The 20,107-nt window shown below is 36.0% G+C and overlaps 1 protein-coding gene and 1 long non-coding RNA gene across 3 annotated transcripts in view; one reads left to right on the top strand and one right to left on the bottom strand.

Moving 5' to 3' along the window:
• On the top strand, positions 1-17,020 carry LOC121370389. The gene is made up of 4 exons (XR_005957675.1): positions 1-37; positions 8,653-8,811; positions 10,670-10,756; positions 16,577-17,020. It is a non-coding gene; the product is annotated as an uncharacterized LOC121370389 (long non-coding RNA).
• LOC121370387 overlaps positions 6,347-20,107 on the bottom strand; it is a 60,584-nt gene continuing 46,823 nt past the window's right edge. For both annotated transcript variants that reach the window (XM_041495577.1, XM_041495578.1), the window contains 5 exons: positions 18,771-19,171; positions 18,250-18,392; positions 8,733-8,888; positions 7,867-8,023; positions 6,347-7,380 (listed from right to left, as the gene is read on the bottom strand). In XM_041495577.1, the coding sequence (XP_041351511.1) occupies positions 7,242-7,380; positions 7,867-8,023; positions 8,733-8,888; positions 18,250-18,392; positions 18,771-19,171 (996 nt within the window). In that variant the 3' untranslated portion in view covers positions 6,347-7,241. The remainder of the gene's footprint in view (positions 7,381-7,866; positions 8,024-8,732; positions 8,889-18,249; positions 18,393-18,770; positions 19,172-20,107) is intronic.

Below are 20,107 nucleotides of genomic sequence, written 5' to 3' on the forward strand. Positions count from 1 at the left end.
ATCTTGGGGAAGACCACTATTCTTTACAAAAGATCACGTTAGTGACTAAGACTATTCTACTTTTTACGTAATCATTTGTAGAAACCCTTTTTAACCCTTTGTATAAACACTTTTTAACTTCCTTGTAAATAAAGTTTATTTAACCATTAATTAGTATTTTTATCTAATCATTTGTATAAACGGTTTTTTTTTATTATTATTATATTTTTTTTTTATAATTTTTTTACGTTTTTTTTTTATTATTATTTATTTTTTTTTTTATAATTTTTTTACTAACACTCTCCCCACCCCTCTCGTTGTGAGCACAGTTTCTGGTCCTGGTTAGAAGTCGTGCTCGCAACGAGCGTGCTTGAACATTAAATTGATATAAGCACGTTAATTCCCGACATGTGGGCATACATACATACATACATGCATACTAAGACGTGATTGGGTACACACCTCAGCTATCTGGGCTGTCTGTCCAGGACAGTGGGTTAGTAATTGGTTGGTTAGTGGTTAATGAGAGAGAAGAGGGCATAGTGGCCATACACCTACCCATTGAGCCCATAAGAACTCACTCTGGGTGGGAGCCGGCACCGGGCTGCGAACCCTCTACCTACCAGCCTGTAGTCCGATGGCTTAGCCACTGCGCCACCGAGGCGGGTTTCTGTCGATCAACATTTTTCATTTGGGGATGTACACTTTTGGGGGGGGGGGGGGGGCACGGGGGGGTGGTCAAAAGCGTACGGTTTGTACGCTCGTGAAAATGTTGAAAATTATGGACGGCCCCTAAACATAATGGGACCCCAATCAAAAAAAAATTCTTTTACTGTATTAAATTTGATAAAAGAATACATACAAGATGGGTTGCCCCCCCCCCCCCCCCAAATAGTGGGTTGGCTTCCAATGTAAAATCATGGCTACACCAGTGTGTGATGGGGGGGGGGGGGGGAGGGCATTTGTTAAGAGTTACATAATGTTTTCAAAACAATTGTTATTCTTATTTATAAAGTAAGATGCAGTCAGTTGTTTGTTTTTTCTCCACAGATAGATTTTCTATTTACCAAACAAATATAAATATAAACTGAAACCAAATGATATTGGTCAAATTATGTCATTATGACAGGGAATGTTATATAATTTGAGAGAATTAATGTTTTCTTTTTTAACAACACCACTAGAGCACATTGATTTATTAATCATCAGCTATTTGATGTCAAACATTTGATAATTTGGACATATATTCTTAGAAACCCGCTAATTTTTCCATTAGTAGCAAGAGATCTTTTATATGCACCATCCCCCAGTCATGGTGTACTAGGTGGAACGAGAAATAGCCCAATGGGCCCACCCACAGGGATTGATCCCAGACCGACCGTGCATCAAACAAATGCTTTACCACTGGGCTACGTCCTGCCCCTGGTGAAAAGAACCAATGATAGCAATAACACATCAGTGTATTAAAACTGAAGTCGTGTTTGTATTTTGCTTTAGTAAATTATGTTATAATCTGGTGAGGCGAGCTGTAACTTTAATTACAATTAATGGATTCTCATTGTCCTGTTATAGCTTTTCCATAAAACTTTAATGGTTTGAGAAAAAATGTCCTCCACAAGCTTAATATATTTTTTCAAGTTTCCAGCTAATTCGAAACATTTATCCACTTACGTCCATTAAATAATGGTAGTGATAATTTAATTAGTTGATCTTTGATCTTATATTTCTTTCTTTCTTTCTTTATCCCACTGTCCCCTTTTCTTTCTCTCCTTTGAATTCTGCCTTGTTTCTTCCCGATTTGGCAGCTCCTCCTGTCTTTCAACTTCTTTTGCTGTCCACCTCCACATCCCAGTCATTCGTACAAGCTATGACATGTGCTTCTTCTTGTGGCCATCCTTGCCTTCTGCATCTATTTAATATGTGCTTTATTATTTACATGTGAAACAAAGTTTGTTATGTTTAACAACACCACTAGAGCACATTTATTTGTTAGTCATCTGCTGGTGGATGTCTAACATTTGGTAATTCTGACGTATAGTCTTAAAGAAAACCCACTACATTTTTCCATTAGTAGCAAGGGATATTTTATATGTACCATACCACAGACAGGATAGCACATACCACGGTCTTTGATATACCAGTTGTGGTGCACTGGCTAAAATGAGAAATAGCCCAATGGGTCCACAGACAGGAAATGAAAATGGCCAACTTGTTCAAATGTGTACAACAAACTAATTATCATGGTCCCTTCCACTTTATTATAGGAGTACTTTACTGTACATTGTAACAACCATGCAAATACCCAATAATGATAAAAATACTATGCCAGATCTATTTTTGAACAGCGTTTTGCGGTAGTATTTAATTTTGAGGGCTGAGAAAATGCATATAAAAGATGCCTTGCTGCTTTATTCTTAATAGTAGTGTATGTGGCAGTAACAGGATTCCACCTCTTTATCAACCAAATGTAGAAACAATGTTATACGCCAAGTAGATAAAAAATTTAATGTGCTAAGGTATCATTAAAAATAATAATTTCCTTTCCATCAGTCCCTCCCCCATCCCTTCATGTTATAACTACTGAAATTCTGAAAGCCCTGTGAACAGAATAAGATTAAAATTTTTTTTAAAAATATTCAATGTCCACTCTGTACTTATGTCTTGAGTCTGATATGAAAAAAACATAAGAAAAACAAGCAGTGTTCAGTTTTCATACAACATGGACTTTGAGGCATAAAGCAAACCAGGCAAATCTAATGGTGAAACTTCATCCATCCTCCCATTCATGCACAGATCTGGCCACTCCTCGCATGAAACAAGCCCCATACACATCCTGATTGATGCTCTGTGCATTTAAGGTATCATTTGTATGGAGTACAAGGGGCGGGATGTAGCCCAGTGGTAAAGCGCCTGCTTGATGCATAGCTGATCTGGGATCTACCCCCGTCGGTGGGCCTATTGGGTTATTTCTCATTCCAGCCAGTGCACCACGACTGGTATATCAAAGGCAGTGGTATGTGTTATCCTGTCTGTGGGATGGTGCATATAAAAGATCCCTTGCTACTAATGGAAAGATGTAGCGGGTTTCCTCTCTAAGACAATATGTTAAAATTACCAAATGTTTGACAAACAATAGCTGATGATTATTAAATCATTGTGCTCTAGTGGTATTAAACAAAACAAACATTTTTGTATAGCATACAAAACCCTAAGCATTTGGAATGGATGAAAAATAATTATCTAGGCTGCCTTGGGGAAGGTACCAAAGTCAGTAGCTCAGTCACTGGTGCTGTGCCTCTCTGGGCAGGACGTAGCCCAGTGGTAAAGCATTCACTTGATGCACAATCGGTCTAGGATCAATCCCCGTCAGTGGACCCTTTGGGCTATTACTCGTTCCAGCTAGTGCTCCACAAATGGTGTAACAAAGGCTGTGGTATGTACTATCCTGTCTGTGGGATGGTGCATAAAAAAGATCCCTTGCTGCTAATCGAAAAGAGTAGCCCATGAAGTAGTGACAGCAGGTTTTCTCTCTCAATATCTGTGTGGTCCTTAACCATATGTCCGATGCCATATAACCGTAAATAAAATGTGTCGAGTTCCTTCCTGTGTCTCTAGACCAAAACATTAAACTGGAGTACATCCAAAAATTATAAATGCATGCATGCATATCATTTGTGTGTTTGTCTATCATTTTAAATGTAAATGCCATGATGTTACAATTATTATTTCACAGCATTTCCAGGCCTCTGAAAATTGCGAGAACAATCGTTTCGTTCGCACATTGCTTGCACAAATCTAATTTTGCATAACTTATTTTTTGTTCACGCAAAATTTGGATCACCATTTACTTGGATATAATGGTTATGCAAAAAGAAAATGGGTTACCTGGATTTATTTCTGCGCAACCGATAAATGGGTCACACAGATTTTCAATTCTCAAAGGCCTAATCTTTGTTTGTAATGTATATATCCTACATGTATTGATTTATTGTCAGTTATAATTTTTGATGATGACTAATGGAATCTGTCACTTGTCAGGTAGAGATTAGGTAATTCCATCCAAAGGTACAAAATGTGTTGTTGTTTTTTTGTGCCAGCCGAGGTTTACAATGGTGATCGGTTCTTGTTCTTGCAATAACAAAACATTAATTACGTAAGCTATGGTTTGTTTATTCTTGATCAATTCATAAACACTTCACCTACAAACTCATTTAATCATATGCAGTCCATATATCATATATAGTCTACATTATGCAACAACATAAAAATGTAACTAATGAACCTTGAATATAAAGTTAAAAATATTAATTTGAACATTTTTAAAACATTGATTCAACAAGAAAGGGCATCTTGGGAAATAAGTAATTCAACAAAATTCTGAAAAGATTAGTTATAAAAAAAAAGATAAAAAAAGTTTGTTTTGTTTAATGACACCACTTTGAGCAGTGATTTATTAATCATCGGCTACTGGATGTTAAAAATTAAATAATTTTAACATATAGTCTTAGAGAGGAAACCCACTACATTTTTCCATTAGTAACGAGGGATCTTTTATATGCACCATCCCACAGACAGGATAGCACATACCACAGTCTTTGATATACCAGCTGTGGTGCAATGGCTGGAACGAGAAATACCCCCAATGGGCCCACTGATGGGGATCGATCCCAAACTGACTATGCATCAAGCAAGCGCTTTACCACTGCGCTGTTCCTGCCCCCAAGATGAGTTATGATGTCAGTCGTATTTAGAAATCGTCTTGTCTGAGGGTCGGGGGCTGGCTAATTCAGTCTGCTGGGCAAGAAAATGTGAGTTTGTACCAATCTCCTGAAGATACACATTTCCAGGAGGGGTGAAGTGGAGATGAAGGGTGGGGTGTAAATGCACATGTAGGAAACCTGCATATTGGATAACAGCCCATCACTTTTTTAGAAAATGTGTAACAGCCAACCACCATGACACAGACATTCTTAAATGATGTTAAAGTTATAGTGGTCTCATTTGTGGTTTTTGTCTAATTGGGTATTGTCTGGTGACCGTTTGGTTGGCTACTGTATGCACATTGCATATATACACCCCACCCCCTTCACCGACGCCATATAAAATGTGTTGAGTGCATCGTTAAATAAAACATTTCCGTCCTTCCCACCCCCTTCTAACCAGTGTTAAAAATGACAGAACTAGGGTAGTCAAATGATAAGGGTAATGATTTTTTTTTTTGCTGTGTATAAGACAAACTCTACCAGAATTATTACTTACGAAAGTAGTTCTGTCCATCTTACAAGTAGTAATTTTGTATTTTATTATCTAATTATTTGTTTAATATCTAAATGTTTGTTTTCTATTAACACAATCAAGCACTTTTCGATTATTGTTTGCTTTTTAAATTGTTGAGATAGTTAATTGGATTGCATTAATGGGAACACATTAGTACATGTACCAGCCAATGGGGGAAATGACGGGGTGGGGGGGTGGAGTACTGGAGGGAATTGTCCAGTGGTGAAACACACAGAGGGGAATTGACTGGGATTGGGTCATTTAACAATGGGATTTGACTGGGGAAAATATTGGAGGGGGTGGGGCTGCCCTGATACAGTGTTAAACACTGAATTTTATGGACATTTTGAAGTTGAGAGAAGGGGGTGCAGCCTCTCTCTGGATCCGCACCTGTTACTTTCGACATCTACGAGATTAGATTTTTATGGTATGCACCCTGTACACACTAATACTGTAAGCAGCCCCAAGTTTATGTCAGTTTTCAGCACATAACCCTAGATTGGTGACACTATAAACAGACCTAAAAAAATGTCTTAATCAGCACATCACAGACAGTGCAAGTGACCTCATGTCACATTAATTACCTAAGAAATACCACAGAGATAATCCACCCTGGTGTGACAAAGCATGAGCTGAAAGACTCGCTGGTAAGACCGCAATGATTTATTGATGTCTGTTCTGATGCAACAGGTGGTCACTGTAACAATGCAAAGGCCTCGGGGCACGACAGATTTGCCTTCTGTGACATGATCAATAACACTGTGTGTAGCCACATCATAAATACATCGAACAACAGTTCTTTGTCACACGGTGGTGTGAATACATTCAACATTACTTTCGTTATTTAAATCAAAACTTGATCTTTAAGTATTTCTTAAGAACCTTGTTCTATAACTCATAATAATATAATAATAAAAAAATAAAGGGTTTTAAAAAATGGTTATCTGAATTGTTTTATCTGCTGTATATACTCATAATAACTTACAGGTACTACAGTACAATTTTTTTGACCATCTATTAATTTCTTTAAAATTAATGTTATATCCTGACAGATTGTATATCTGTTTAACATATTAATTTAAAGCAGAAAAGGATTTTATGTATTGTATTATTAACAGCAATATATCATCACAAATAGAAATGTTTAAAATACATATGTTCAATATAAAATTACACATTTTCATCCATTCTGACTGAAAGATTTCACTAAAACATTGATAAAATACCGAAAGTGGCATCACTACAGAAAATCACGTAGCATAGTGAACAGATTTTATAAAATTTATGACTGCTATATATCGATAAATTCACCAAAAAGTGCTGTGTTAAATGTTGTATGTCTATATTTGGTGTGTGGTGATACAATTGTTTTCCACAGATGTCACATTTTAAAGGCTATGCAAACATTGTTGTCAGCTTGCTGGGGTGACTTTTAGTTCATACCCATGTGCATTTAGCACACATGGCAAATAGGTTCAAAGGATTGATATGTAACTGAGGTATCAGGGCCTGAACTTCATAAAATGAGTCTAGATTCCAATCTTTAATGAATACAATTTGTATATGATGCCATTATATTAAAGTATCAAAACAAAATTAGAGACTTGAGTCTAAACTTTGATAGTGTTATAAGCATGGGGTCTGGTCAAAATGTAGCTGAAACTTTTATTCCAGTTGACTGATGTATAGTTAAGATTCATGACGAACAACATCAGTTCACTTATGCAAGATAAACAGTAACATACAATAAATCATTGAGTATTCTTTAAATCTCTCATTCATGGATATTCCATGAGCAAAAACAACATTTTTCAGATATATAAAAAAGTAGGCTACTTTACACAGGTAATAAAAACAGCACCAGAAACATGACCTGTATTTTTAAAAACAGAAATTGTTGTAAAGACAATTCTGTCACACAGTCTCATGAGTAAACTGTATTTTGAAATACAGAAACTGTAGTAAATGCAATTCTATTATGTAGTTTAATGACTGAATTGTTTTGATTGCTGGTATTTCAGTAAATGTTCAAGTGAGGAAATATCCATTTTTAGAAATTCACATGATGATATTGGATCACACAGCAAGATTGGTTTCTTTTCAGAATCTCCTGTTGTAAGCATCCTAAAAAAAAAAAAAAACCCCACAAGAATAAAGAAAACAGCTTAAATTTGTCTGTAACTATTAACAATATGCACACTTATCGAAGACAGTTCACTGTATTTTCTCCTCCCAGTTACAGCTTTGAAAAATAGCGTACTCTATTGTCTTGTCCAAATTATACCGTAAACATCTTTCACAAATAATTCACTACATTTTGTTTTTCAAGTTACCCCTTGCGCATCAATGAAAAATAGCTAACTACATAACGCTTAAATTATCCTTTATTATATTAAGCATCTATGAAAAATAATTTACTACAATATTTTTTCAACTTAAGTCTTAAACATCTTTAGGAAATAGCTCATTACATTTTCTTTTTAAATTACACCTTAAACAATTTTAAGAAATAACTCCCATATATTTTCTTGTTCAAATTACAGCTTTGGGTTACAAACATTTTGAAGCCAAAGATAATTAGTTGAGTGGATCAAACTAATGTTAACAAACCTCAGATTTTCACGTTTTCTCTTGAGCTCATTGGTCAAATGAAAGGAGTCAGATTTATGACAAATTTGACGGTGTTGGAGCCATGAGCTAACAGATTCGTACTGACGTCCATTTTTCTGCAGAACAAGGCAGCATATGTACCATGCCTTGGTGTTCTCTGAAACAAGAAGAAAATTTTAATTCCATTTATTTGTACAATAAAACAAAGACTAAAGCTCCAAGACTCTTATCATCACACTGGCAAATTACTATCACTTTGCAGGAAAAAAACCCCAAATCACCTAAAAATCTAATTCTGTTTTTGAATAGTTTGTTCTGCAGCATTATGTGAAACTTTTGGTGTATAACTTTCACCTTCCATAAGGGGAGAAAATGTGGAGGCCTATGCCAGGAGGGCTAAAACAAAATTCAATCCTTTTTCATAAAGGCAATCAGACTTAATTATTCACAATTTATAATATCCTTTATATTCCAGTTAAAAATATCAGCCAAACTTTATGGCTTTGTTTCTTATATAATGTGACATTTTATGCTTAACAAGAGTTGAACCTTCACTCAAAAATCATGGTGACCAGCTAAACTAATAAAAAATACATTACTGGCCCTTATCATCCCTCAAATTACTGCATTAAATGGAAGAACTTAACAGTAGTTACAAAGAAACAATATAGTACAGCCATTGTATTGATATTTGTTTTAGTATGAATTTCTTTAAAATTGGCGGTTTGTGATAGAACTACATGTATCTGTTTGTAAAAGTGATAGTAACTCTTAAAATGTATTTAGAGCAACTCGGGCCACCATCCTAGTACCAATTTACCAGCCTACGTGTACATGAATGTCCTGAATGACCTGTGATAACCTACCCACATCCAGCTGTATGGAAAGTCTGCAGTAATGAAGAGCATCAGACGTGGAGTCCATCTTGAGGAAAATGGCAGCAAGGTGTGTACAAGCTTCACTCAGTAGATGCTGCCATTTTCTGGGTATTGTTTGTGTATCTTGATTCTTGTTGTTTTGTGCTAAAAAAAAAAAAAAAATCAAAATATGTTGAGTCGGTAAGCTCAACGAAAGAATGGGTCCGGGGCCATATTGAAAGAGAAAAACGTCACCCGACCCCCCCCCCCCCCCAACCCCCCGACATATATATATATAACAAATGTTCTGCTTATGCATTCACATTCAAATGCAGGGAAAACTTCTTTCTTTTTTCTTCTTTTTTTTAAATTATATAATTCTTTTTTCTATTTCTTTTTTTTTATTGTCCCCAGACCATTAGACAGTGCCAAGGATGAAAGAAAGAATGAAATATTTGTTAAAATTATTGATGCACTGAACACATTTTAATTAGTTTGTTTTGTTTAATGGCACCACTAGAGCATATTGATTTATTAATCATCGGCTATTGGATGTCAAACATATGGTCATTTTGACACAGTCATAGAAGAAACCTGCTACATTTTTCCATTAGTAGCAAGGGATCTTTTATATGCACCATCTCACAGAAAGGATAGCACATACTACGGCCTTTGATATACCAGTCGTGGTACACTGGCTGGAACGAGAAATTGCCCAATGGGCCCACCGATGGAGATCGATCCTACACTGACCATACATCAGGCGTGCGCTTTACCACTGGGCTATGTCCCGTCCCTATTTTAATTAGAGTTATATGGTGTCAGACTATATGACTATATGTTTAAGGACAGCACAGATAATGAGAGAGGAAATCTGCTGCTACTGTTTCCAATTAAACAAGCATTATGAGAGTACTGCTAAAGCAATACATGTCCCCTACCGAACCCAACAATTGTTATTTACCTCCTAAATTTAAGGGACATACCTTTGTAAAAAGTGGGTAAATCACCATCAAAGATAAACTTAATTAGTTACAGTACATGATAAAAGAAATATACAAAATTTTATCTTGATAAATACTTTCAGGCATTGCAAAACAAGTCTGGAAAACAAATTTTTAAATCTTCTAAGTTCAAGGACCATAACTGTCAAAAATGGGTAATTTGCAATATAAGTCAAACCTGATTTGTAACAGTACATTATAAAGCTACGCAAAAAAATTCAGCTCAATATCTCAAGGTCTTCTGAAAAAAAAGTCCAAGAAAATAAATGTTCACATCTCGTAAGTTCAAGGGCCATAATGCCGTCAAAAAACAGGTAAATCGCCATAAAAATCTAACTTGATCTGTAACGGTACATTATAAAGCTATACAAAAATTTCCAGCTCAATATCTTAAGGCATTCTAAAAATATCCGAAACTCTTATGTGGGACAGACAGAAGACAGATAGAGAAGAAACCTATAGTTGGACCGGTAGGGGACTAGTAACAAATCTTATCACAAAATTTATACACATGCATTATTTTCATTGACGACATATTGTAGATACCAACAGGTGTTCGTGAAATTTACCTACTGCAAAAGGACGTATTCATAATTTATTTTAATTAATCCAGTTTATAGTACATGTATATGCATTATTACTTTCAACATACAATGAAACCTCTTAAAACCGGACCCTCTGTAAACTGGAATTCCCTCAAAACCCGACATTTTTCACGGTCCCTTTTTAAATATCTGTGCAGAAGAGAACCTCTGTAAACCAGATACAATGTACCCTTAAAGCCGGATGTTTTACTTGGTCCCGAGGGTGTCCGGTTTAGAGGAGTTTCACTGTATATTTCAGTAACAGACTGAAAACAATTTGAGGGGAGCGATAAACTGCTCCCCTAACATCGATTATGGGAAACCTCTTAAGATATTTTATCATACTAATACCTTTCAGATCTAAGGGGTGCTAAAAATTATTATCCTTGAACTAGCCCCAGCAAATGATGGGGAACCACAGTGATAGCTCCCCTCAAACGGCAAGGTCTGTAGTAATTTGTGTATGTTAATTCTGAGTGTAATATTTCATCTTGTTGGGAACCTTGTAGGCTTAAAACAACTCTGTATGTGTAAAGTAGGAAGGATGGGTCATCCTGAGGTCAGGTCAGGTCAGTGTGTTTAATGTGCACATTCAGAGCAAGCTGTTGTAGCACACGCCTGTCCTGGGCATAAGTGTCGGCCTCAGCCAGCTTCTCCGTTTAGGACAGGAAAGGGGTGGGGTGGGTTGGAGGGGGATTGCATGCACTGGCAGGTGCAAAGGAGCACTAGTAGTCCGACCGAGTCTGGTAACAGGTGGAGGGTCACCTGGGAAGTGGCAATCCTCTTATAAGTGTGATTGTGAGAAGCTGTCACAACATTGTAAACGTGTCCCTTTGACTATCTTGTGCAGATACAATTTTGCAAGTGTTAATGGTTTTATCATAACATACAAACAGTACACCTGAATGCAACTGATGGGAGCTGTCACGACATTGCTAAAATTTCTCCCTTTGACTATCTTTGTGCAGAGATACAATTTTGCAAGTGTTAATGGTTTTATCACAACATACAAACAGTAAGCATTGACAGATCTCCCTTCTGTATCTGTATGGGTTCTCAGTGACTTGATCTACTGGTAATTCCAGGTAGACCTATCCCGAGATATACAGCAGTGGCCACACAATAAGCTGGCTGGCAAACACTGTGGCTGAGTATGTGTTTGTACAGCGGAGGTAATTTACAGCTATTTTCAATGTGAGATCATCAAACAATATACACCTGTAGTGTTGTGGTCGGTTTGGGATTGATCCCCGTCAGTGGGCCCATTGGGCTATTTCTTGCTCCAGCCAGTGCACCACGACTGGTACATCAAAGGCCGTGGTATGTACTATCCTGTCTGTGGCACAGTGCATATAAAAGATCACTTGCTGCTAATTGAAAAGAATAGCCCATAAAGTGGCCACAGTGGGTTTCCTCCCTCAATATCTGTGTGGTCCTTAACCATATGTCAGATGCCATATGACTGTAAATAAACTGTGTTGAGTACATCATTAAATAAAATATTTCCTGCCTTCAAAGATGTCCAGGGAAAATCAGGGAACATTTTGTTTAAAAAAATCTTGATTAGTGATATTTCTAGTCCAAGTGAAAATTGTTTAGCAACTACTGTTTAATGTTTCAAAATTGTGTAGCGATTTCTGAAACTTGCGTAGGGAATTGCGACGTGATACTGAACAAAATGTTCCTTCGAAATGTAGATGAACGGGAATGCTAGGTTAATATTCGACCCCTCCCCACAAAGTGCAGGGCACACTATGCCAATGGATGTACATTAACATCTCAAGGGTTTGTTTTTTAATTATTTATTATTATTTTGTTTTATTCTTTTGTTGTTATAACAACATAAAAATTATACATTTCTGTGTGGTTGTATCATGGTCATGGGCAGCTGACCTAGACTGTCATTGTAATTCTTGTATAATTATGATGTTCCCAGTTAACAAATAACTCCACCTTTGCCAATGGAATTTGAAACAGAGCCATACCAATACAAGCATTGTAAGCAAAACATACATTCCTGGTTACTACACTAATAACTTAGAAAGGGTGTGGTGAAATATATTTTAATTAATGAAATGCATGCAACACTCTTTCATGGGCTTATAAAACACACAGTAACATGATTTGTCTCAAATAAATTAAGAATTGCCATTTTGTCCAACTATTAAATATTCATAAATGATGAGAATAATTTGAAGTACATAATGTGTACTAATGTATTATTCTAAATTCAAACCAGTACATACACAACACTGTTGGAGCATGTACTGGAATGAAAAATCCCCTATTGCCTCAGATGGCACTTGAACCCAGTACCTCCCATGCTTGAGTCTACAGACAGTCACCGAAACCAGTAAGTAAATAACTTCTGCCTCTCCTTTTTCCTTCTCTTGTTTATCAATCAATAGTGATCACTTGAAGTCGTACATTCTTATCAGAGTTCAGAGAATGTATGACTATGCCTCCACCAGGAGGCGAGACGTAGCCCAGTTGTACAGCGCTCGCTCGATGCATGGTCGGTGTGGGGTCGATCCCTGTTGGTGGGCCCATTGGGCTATTTCTTGTTCCAGTCAGTGCACCACGACTGGTATATGAAAGGCTATGATATGTACTACCCTCTCTGTGGGATGGTGCATATAAAAGATCCCTTGCTGCTAATCGAAAAGAAATGGCGACAGCATGTTTCCTCTCTCAATATCTGTGTGGTCCTTAACCATATGTCTGACGCCATATTGCAACAACCCAGCAAAAATGGGTGTCTGTTAAATGGTCAATTTACTAATGAAGACAAAAGTTCACCAACAAATGTTCAACTTCATCAACGTTTATTAATAACTAATAGATTTTAATAGGTTAACAACTTGTTGAATGTATATGTATATGTCTCCTTCAGTAATTAAATAATCAATAATAGCTATATACTAACACTAAATTATTCCAGGGCTAAATAACTAACAATATATTCTACTCAATGTATTTAACAAGTCAGGTGATGACCTTAAGGGACTGAGTTCAATCATCTACTAATCTTTAACTAATTAATTAACGAACTCGACAGACTGAGTCTAAAAAAATACAGATAATGGATTTTGTACAAAAAAATCCACCAACGCTTCACTAGAAAAATACTGTAGTTTACAAACAATATCTCAACTTGTTTATGTCAAAATACTAGAGCACTCGCACTTACTTCACTGGTGCAAAACAACACAAACAATATCCAATTGTTTGCCTAATCAGTGTACATGCACAAAGCATCATGTGTGCACTCTATTCTTGTAATTGAACTTGTCACATAAATATCCACAATACCCGGGACCTACACCTTTATATGCTGGGTATTGCTTACTCTATTCCCTAACTTAATGCATAGTCAAAACCTATTTCTATTCCTTAATAAGTTTCATTTCATGGCCTAAAAATGAATCTGGTACTTATTTACTTACATTCTACATTTGGCGTAATTCTGCTATTGCTGGATTTCCAGCTGCTTGCGGAATTTACACTGTACAATTCCGCCAATCCCATCAATGGTTGGAACGGCAGAATTATTCTGCCCTTTATTGGATAAATTGCCAAGAATGCTAAAATTAACTCTTTAAAATAATAAATATATTATTTTAGCTAACTATACTTAATTTTACATATTTTATAACTTTTATAAGACATTTCTCGTTTTTTAAAGGAGCTCAATCATGGATTTAGTGGGCCTTGTTTCTCTGAATATGCATTATAAATAAAACTTATATTCATTTGGAATACCAAACCTAGTTATTGTAAGATCCAAAATATTTTAACTGAACTATGATCGAGGGAATTCCATGATACACTTCTTTTTTAAAATTTGGAACTCTTCTGGTGATGAGACATGAAAAATACGGAAAAACAGACTCGTAATGATGAGGCTATATATATGACAACCGTATAATGTATTTTTGGATTTTATATAAACGATCGCCATGTATAGAGACTTGGCAAATGATAAAAAATATATTATTTCATGACGAAAATAACCGTGAATATGCTGAAATAAAATAATAAACAGTCGGAACATGAACTCACCATTTATTATTATTTATTATTATTATTAGATGCGTGTGCAAATTATTTTGACTGGTTCGCAAAGTGGTATTTCGGTTTTAATGTATAGCATAAAAAAACAGTGTACTGTTGCATGTTTTGTCGTCCAAAGGTTGGCTAATTATTACTTAACCCAGTTGAATCCTGTTCTATGTGCAGGGACAAGTTCAGCCTGCCATTTGTGCGTGTGTGCATGCACATTAATCTTGCATTTTTATAGCCAAAACTCCTCCAGATAAAACACCGCCCCTCCACCCTAAAAAGGTAACTAAAAGGTAGTTACCTAAGTAGGCTAGTAGTAGTAGTAGTAGTAGTAGTAGTAGTAGTAGTAGTAGTAATAGGAATAATAATTGTGTATTATTATTATTATATGTATTATAATGTTGGTAAAATCACGTTGTGGTGGGGTGGGGTGGGTGGGGGCGGTTGTTACAAAAACATTAAATAAATTTAGAGGGGGACCCGGGAGTGGTCTCAGCTTTACTAGTAGCCTATAAAAAAATTATTTTGAGTTTTGCCACTTGCAATTTTGAGCATTTGAAATGTGACTAAATACAGCAAAATAACCTTTTAGTCATATTTATTTATGGTAAAATTAACTTTTTTACAAAATTTACGTAACCAGCCTCAAAATTGCAATCAGTGAAAAATTATTAAGTTCAAGCCCTGTTGTTAATTTGTGTACTGTCCGTAGTTAGTTTCTCTTTCAGTTAATCTACTTCAGCCACTGATAATTTGTAACTGTTATTTTATTTATTTATTTATTCATCATGATTATTATTATTATTATTATTATTATTTATTTATTTATTATTATTAATTTTTTGTTAGTACTGTAGGGACAATATGATGTTATTCATATATCTATAGAAAATGTACACAAAAGGGTCCGCTAAATTCATATACTCCCTCACCCCCTCCCCTGTTCAGAAAATGCACTGTTCTTACAGTAATTAATATGTATTCCTCCTGTTCCAGATGGTTCGGTAATATGGATCAATCAAATACATGTACTTATTTACCGCCTGATATACATTTCTGCTGTGAATATAGCCAGCCCTCATTAATGGAGGCTATAGACACGGCCTTCGTATATATACATGTAGTCACATCATATATAAACACTGTCTAGTTCAGAGTATTCTTTAAAAATGTAACAATTCCTATCCCAAGTCAGCTGTTATGGCAAATTTTGTATAATAATGAATTTGACAAGGTGGAAAAAGACGGTGTTTGTGATCCAGATATTTAGAGTTTTTCACGTACGACTAACGATAAATTTATCTATAGATGCAAAGGCCTAACTAGTCGGGATTGTCCACGTTTAACATGCTTCTGTTACTAAAATAAATTAATGTATAAGCTTATTATTATTCAGTACATGTTTTTATTATTTTTTAATAACTTATTTTCATTGGGTTTTTTTTCTATTTACCCTACGTCGCAGAGGACGTCAAGCGTTCTCGTTACACGAGCTTGGTAAATCATTTTGGCACTGCGGTTATTCGGTGAATGCCCGTCACGTGACTCAAAATAATATGTCACACCTTTGCTTTCCAAATAGCCGTTATTTTTCTCAGAATTATGGATCGTACCCATAATTCAATTATTTTTATAAAATATAAATAATAAGTGCGATATGGTGGTTATGTAGATGGTTCATTAAAGTACTTTTAGGTACAAATCAAATGTATATATTGTCATATAATACCTTGTTGGGTCAATAATTAGGTCAACCATCTGTGACAGAGCGCGTTTAAAAACACATAAATACATAATCAGCTAAAAATAGCACTTTACCTTTGCAAGGTGAATGTCATTTGCAAAACAGCTCTTTATGACAGGAAGTATATCAGAACGAGGCTCTGGCGCCATTTTCATATAACATACATGTTACAATCTACTATTGCTAATCTTCGATTTTATTTCCACTTGGAAACTGATAACATCTGTCATACGGTAATAAATACCTCCATTAATGCTAAACAAATCTAATGATATGTCGTATGAATTGTGAATAATTCAACTTGCCATTAAAATAAGTGTAAACAAGAATGTAAACAAACGTTCTTGTTTGATTCTATTAAAGGTCAAATCCTTACAATATAACCAATATACAATGTGTTGAGTGCGTCGTTAAATAAAACATTTCTTTCTTTCTTTTTTTATATCTACACCAGTACAGCTTATTGAGGATAACATATCAGTCAACCCCAACACAGAGCTGTCATCGAAATCTGCATGTTAAAACGGAGTACATCTTGACATCTATTGACGGTTTAACATGTAACATGTGGTGGCCATGCATACCACAATAATAACTACTGGTATATAATTGGCAATAATAATAAAATCTGATGTCCAGCAGTGGCCGTTGCAATATCCATGCACACACATGGCACAGATTTATCCAGGATTTTTTTTGTCAAGAGATCTATGTCAGATGGGATTGGGAAAATTATGATGATTTAATCATAATAGGAATGTTTTTAGGCTATTGAATGATTCAATGTACCAATTTTAAAATTAATTGATTAAAACAGATATAATTACCCAAAAAATATTTACAAATCAAATTGGCAATTTTCAGTGCTACTTGTTTTTGGGAAGGGGCCTATGTTTGGTACCACAAAATGCCTGGAGAAATCCCAGCATGCATTTACACCATGAGGAAAGGGGCCTATGTTCGGTACCACAAAATGCCTGGAGAAATCCCAGCATGCATTTACACCATTGGGAAAGGGGCCTATGTTCGGTACCACAAAATGCCTGGAGAAATCCCAGCATGCATTTACACCCAAAAAAAATGGTGGCAGAGTGAAGCAAGTAGTCAGGTGTGGCACAATGGGCGTCAAAATACGAAGTGTTTAAAATTTCAAGAGCCAGAATTACACAAGAAAAGAGTATTTAGGTTTGTCTGTAATGGCAGAGATGTGTTAATTGTTATTCTATAAACATTAGTGTAGCATAAAACAGCATTATAGTATTGACTATTGTCGGGGACAATTAGTAAACAAAACAAAATGGCGGCGAGTGAGAAACATAAACAATCGACAAGCCTGGAAAGTGAATGACCTATTTTACACCGTAGAAGCTCAATACCTGACTTAGCAGCAAAGAATTCTGAAACATCCCAGCTGCAATTGCATTCACTTCCACAACTTCTAAAACAATCAATACAAACACCAGATTTGGTAAATACTCTAGTTCCTGTTCTGTTGCCACAAATACAATCAGTCATAAAAGACTCCTTGAGCAATTTCCTAAAAGATGAACTCATCTCTGCACTAGCTGCTACTATTGAAAAAATTGTAGTACTGATAACAGATGGCATATGTAAAAAGTATGACGAGCTTAACCAAGAACTACAAGCCATGAAGTTGGTAGTAAAAGATCTCGAGGAGGACATGAGTACAAAAACTAAACAGATTGATTTATTAAATGAAAGATTAGAAGAACAGGAGCAGTATTCACATAGGAACTGTTTAAAGTTCCATAACGTGAAACTACAAGACACATCAAAGACAGATGAAGCAGTAATTGAAATATGTAAAAACAAACTTCAAGTGAATATTAATGCAGCAGACATCAGCAGAAGTCATATACTTGGGAAACCAAATGATAGTAAACATAAAATTATAGTTCATTTCATCACCTACCAGAGTCTGTGTATCAAAACAAAAAGAAACTAAAGAATGATCCTGACAAACTGTTAATAACAGAAGCACTCACCCAGTACTGCTACAACCTCATCTTCGAACTGATGAAACTAAAGAAACTCAATAAACTTTACACTTACTGGACTCAATAATGGCCATTATTAAATGCAAACTAAATTTGAGGGAACCTGGTTCTTACCTGTATTTACAATTTGTCCATCGTTTGTTCTTTGTTTTTTTGCTGCAGAACCAACTTCTGACGTATGATGATGCTGATCTGAAGACATGATTTCTTTGGTGGCCAGAATCTGTTCGCAATACTCTTGAAAGTGTTCTATAGACCTACTCAAAAGTAGAAAAATCATATTCAGGGGTGTGGGGTGGGAAATATCTGTAAAAAGCACTCTCTTTTCTTTAATCCAGCTACCCCAACCCCTCCAGATGCAATGATGGTGCTTGTGCAAGTGCATGCTTGTGAGTGTGTTTTTTTTACCACTAATCCACATCTGAAAACTTAAAACTTTGTTTTGTTTAACAACACCACTAGAGCACATTGATTTATTAATCAACGGCTATAGGATGTTAAACATTTTCCCCTTAGTAGCAAGGGATCTTTGATATGACCCATGCCATAGACAGGATAGCACATACGACAGTCTTTGATATACCAGTCGTGGTGCACTGGCTGGGATGAGAAATAGCATCTGAAAAAATTTATACCTATGAAGTACATCTGCAGCACTTTTCAAGTCCTCGCACTGTACCAATGCGTCTGCCTTGTAAAACACCAAGGTCATGTGTGTTTCTACTTGTTTCCAGCTTGGTGTTTCCGCAAGGTCACCTGACTCTGATCTTCGTCTCTTTCTACTCTGAGACCCATTCCCTCCACTCAGCAGTACTGTGAGGTCACCATCTGCATCATCATCATCATCATCGTCGTCCAGTGGGTCTGAACGTCCTAGTGTGGACTCATCACGGAACACTGCTGACGAGTATACTTCCAGGGCTCTGCTGCATATGACTATACATTCTTGGAACTGGTCACATTTAAGAAGGCAGTATGCACATTCAGTGAAGACAGTTGCCATATCAGGCAATTTTTCCAAAAGAGTTTCATTTCCCTAAAATAAAACAAGAGTACCGGTGAGGTACATGATACACCCGTTATTTGTATCACAATGACCTAGTAAGTGACACACCAACATCCCAAGTTGTTCCTACATATGAGGTTTGATGGTCCTGTATGCAAGATATGATCCGGACAAGGATTTACTGTTATGTGCAAAAGACCATGAAAAGTAGGTCACAGTGACCTAGTAATAGTATGCAACACACCACCATACCAAACTGTTGAGACTTGATGGTCCTGTATACATCTGTACACAAGACATGGTCTGGACAAGGATTTACTGTTATGTGCAGAAGACCATGAAAAGTAGGTCATAGTGACCTAATAATAGTATGCGGCACACCGCCATCTCTCACAGACGGAACAGCACTGATTGTGATGGTAAAAAAAAGAGACAATCAGGGAATGTGTCCACCAAGCAGGTCTGATCCTATGATCGAAGAACCAGAACTGAACTAGATCTGACCCCCTCCCAATCACAGGTATCCCCAAACATTAATGTCAGATACGTTATAGTAATGTTATATAATATACTCTTTATATATGTAACTATAGTATTTGTATTAGGGCTTTCTGTTTTGTGGTACCTGTGCTCCCAATATGATCAATTCTGGAACATCCCTAAGTTAAAGAAATATCTGGGTCAAGACCAACAGAAATATAAGTGATAATAAAATATAAACTGATCATCAACAAACTTTTTTTAGCGACATGCTAACCCTTTGGCAATGTTTACCATATGGATTAACCACAGCTTTAGGATAAACATTTTTTATTCTGTTTTATGTACCTGCTGACATGAATTTTAAAAATTTATAATTTTTTTGTGTGGAAAAGGTGCCCTTTTTTATTACCATTAATTTATCAAATGCATATGTTACATAAATTTTGTTTTACATGTTAGCATTCTTCGGACGCTGTGCATGCA

Source organism: Gigantopelta aegis, chromosome 4 (genome assembly GCF_016097555.1).
Source record: "Gigantopelta aegis isolate Gae_Host chromosome 4, Gae_host_genome, whole genome shotgun sequence".
In the NCBI taxonomy this organism is placed as follows: Eukaryota; Metazoa; Mollusca; class Gastropoda; order Neomphalida; family Peltospiridae; genus Gigantopelta; species Gigantopelta aegis.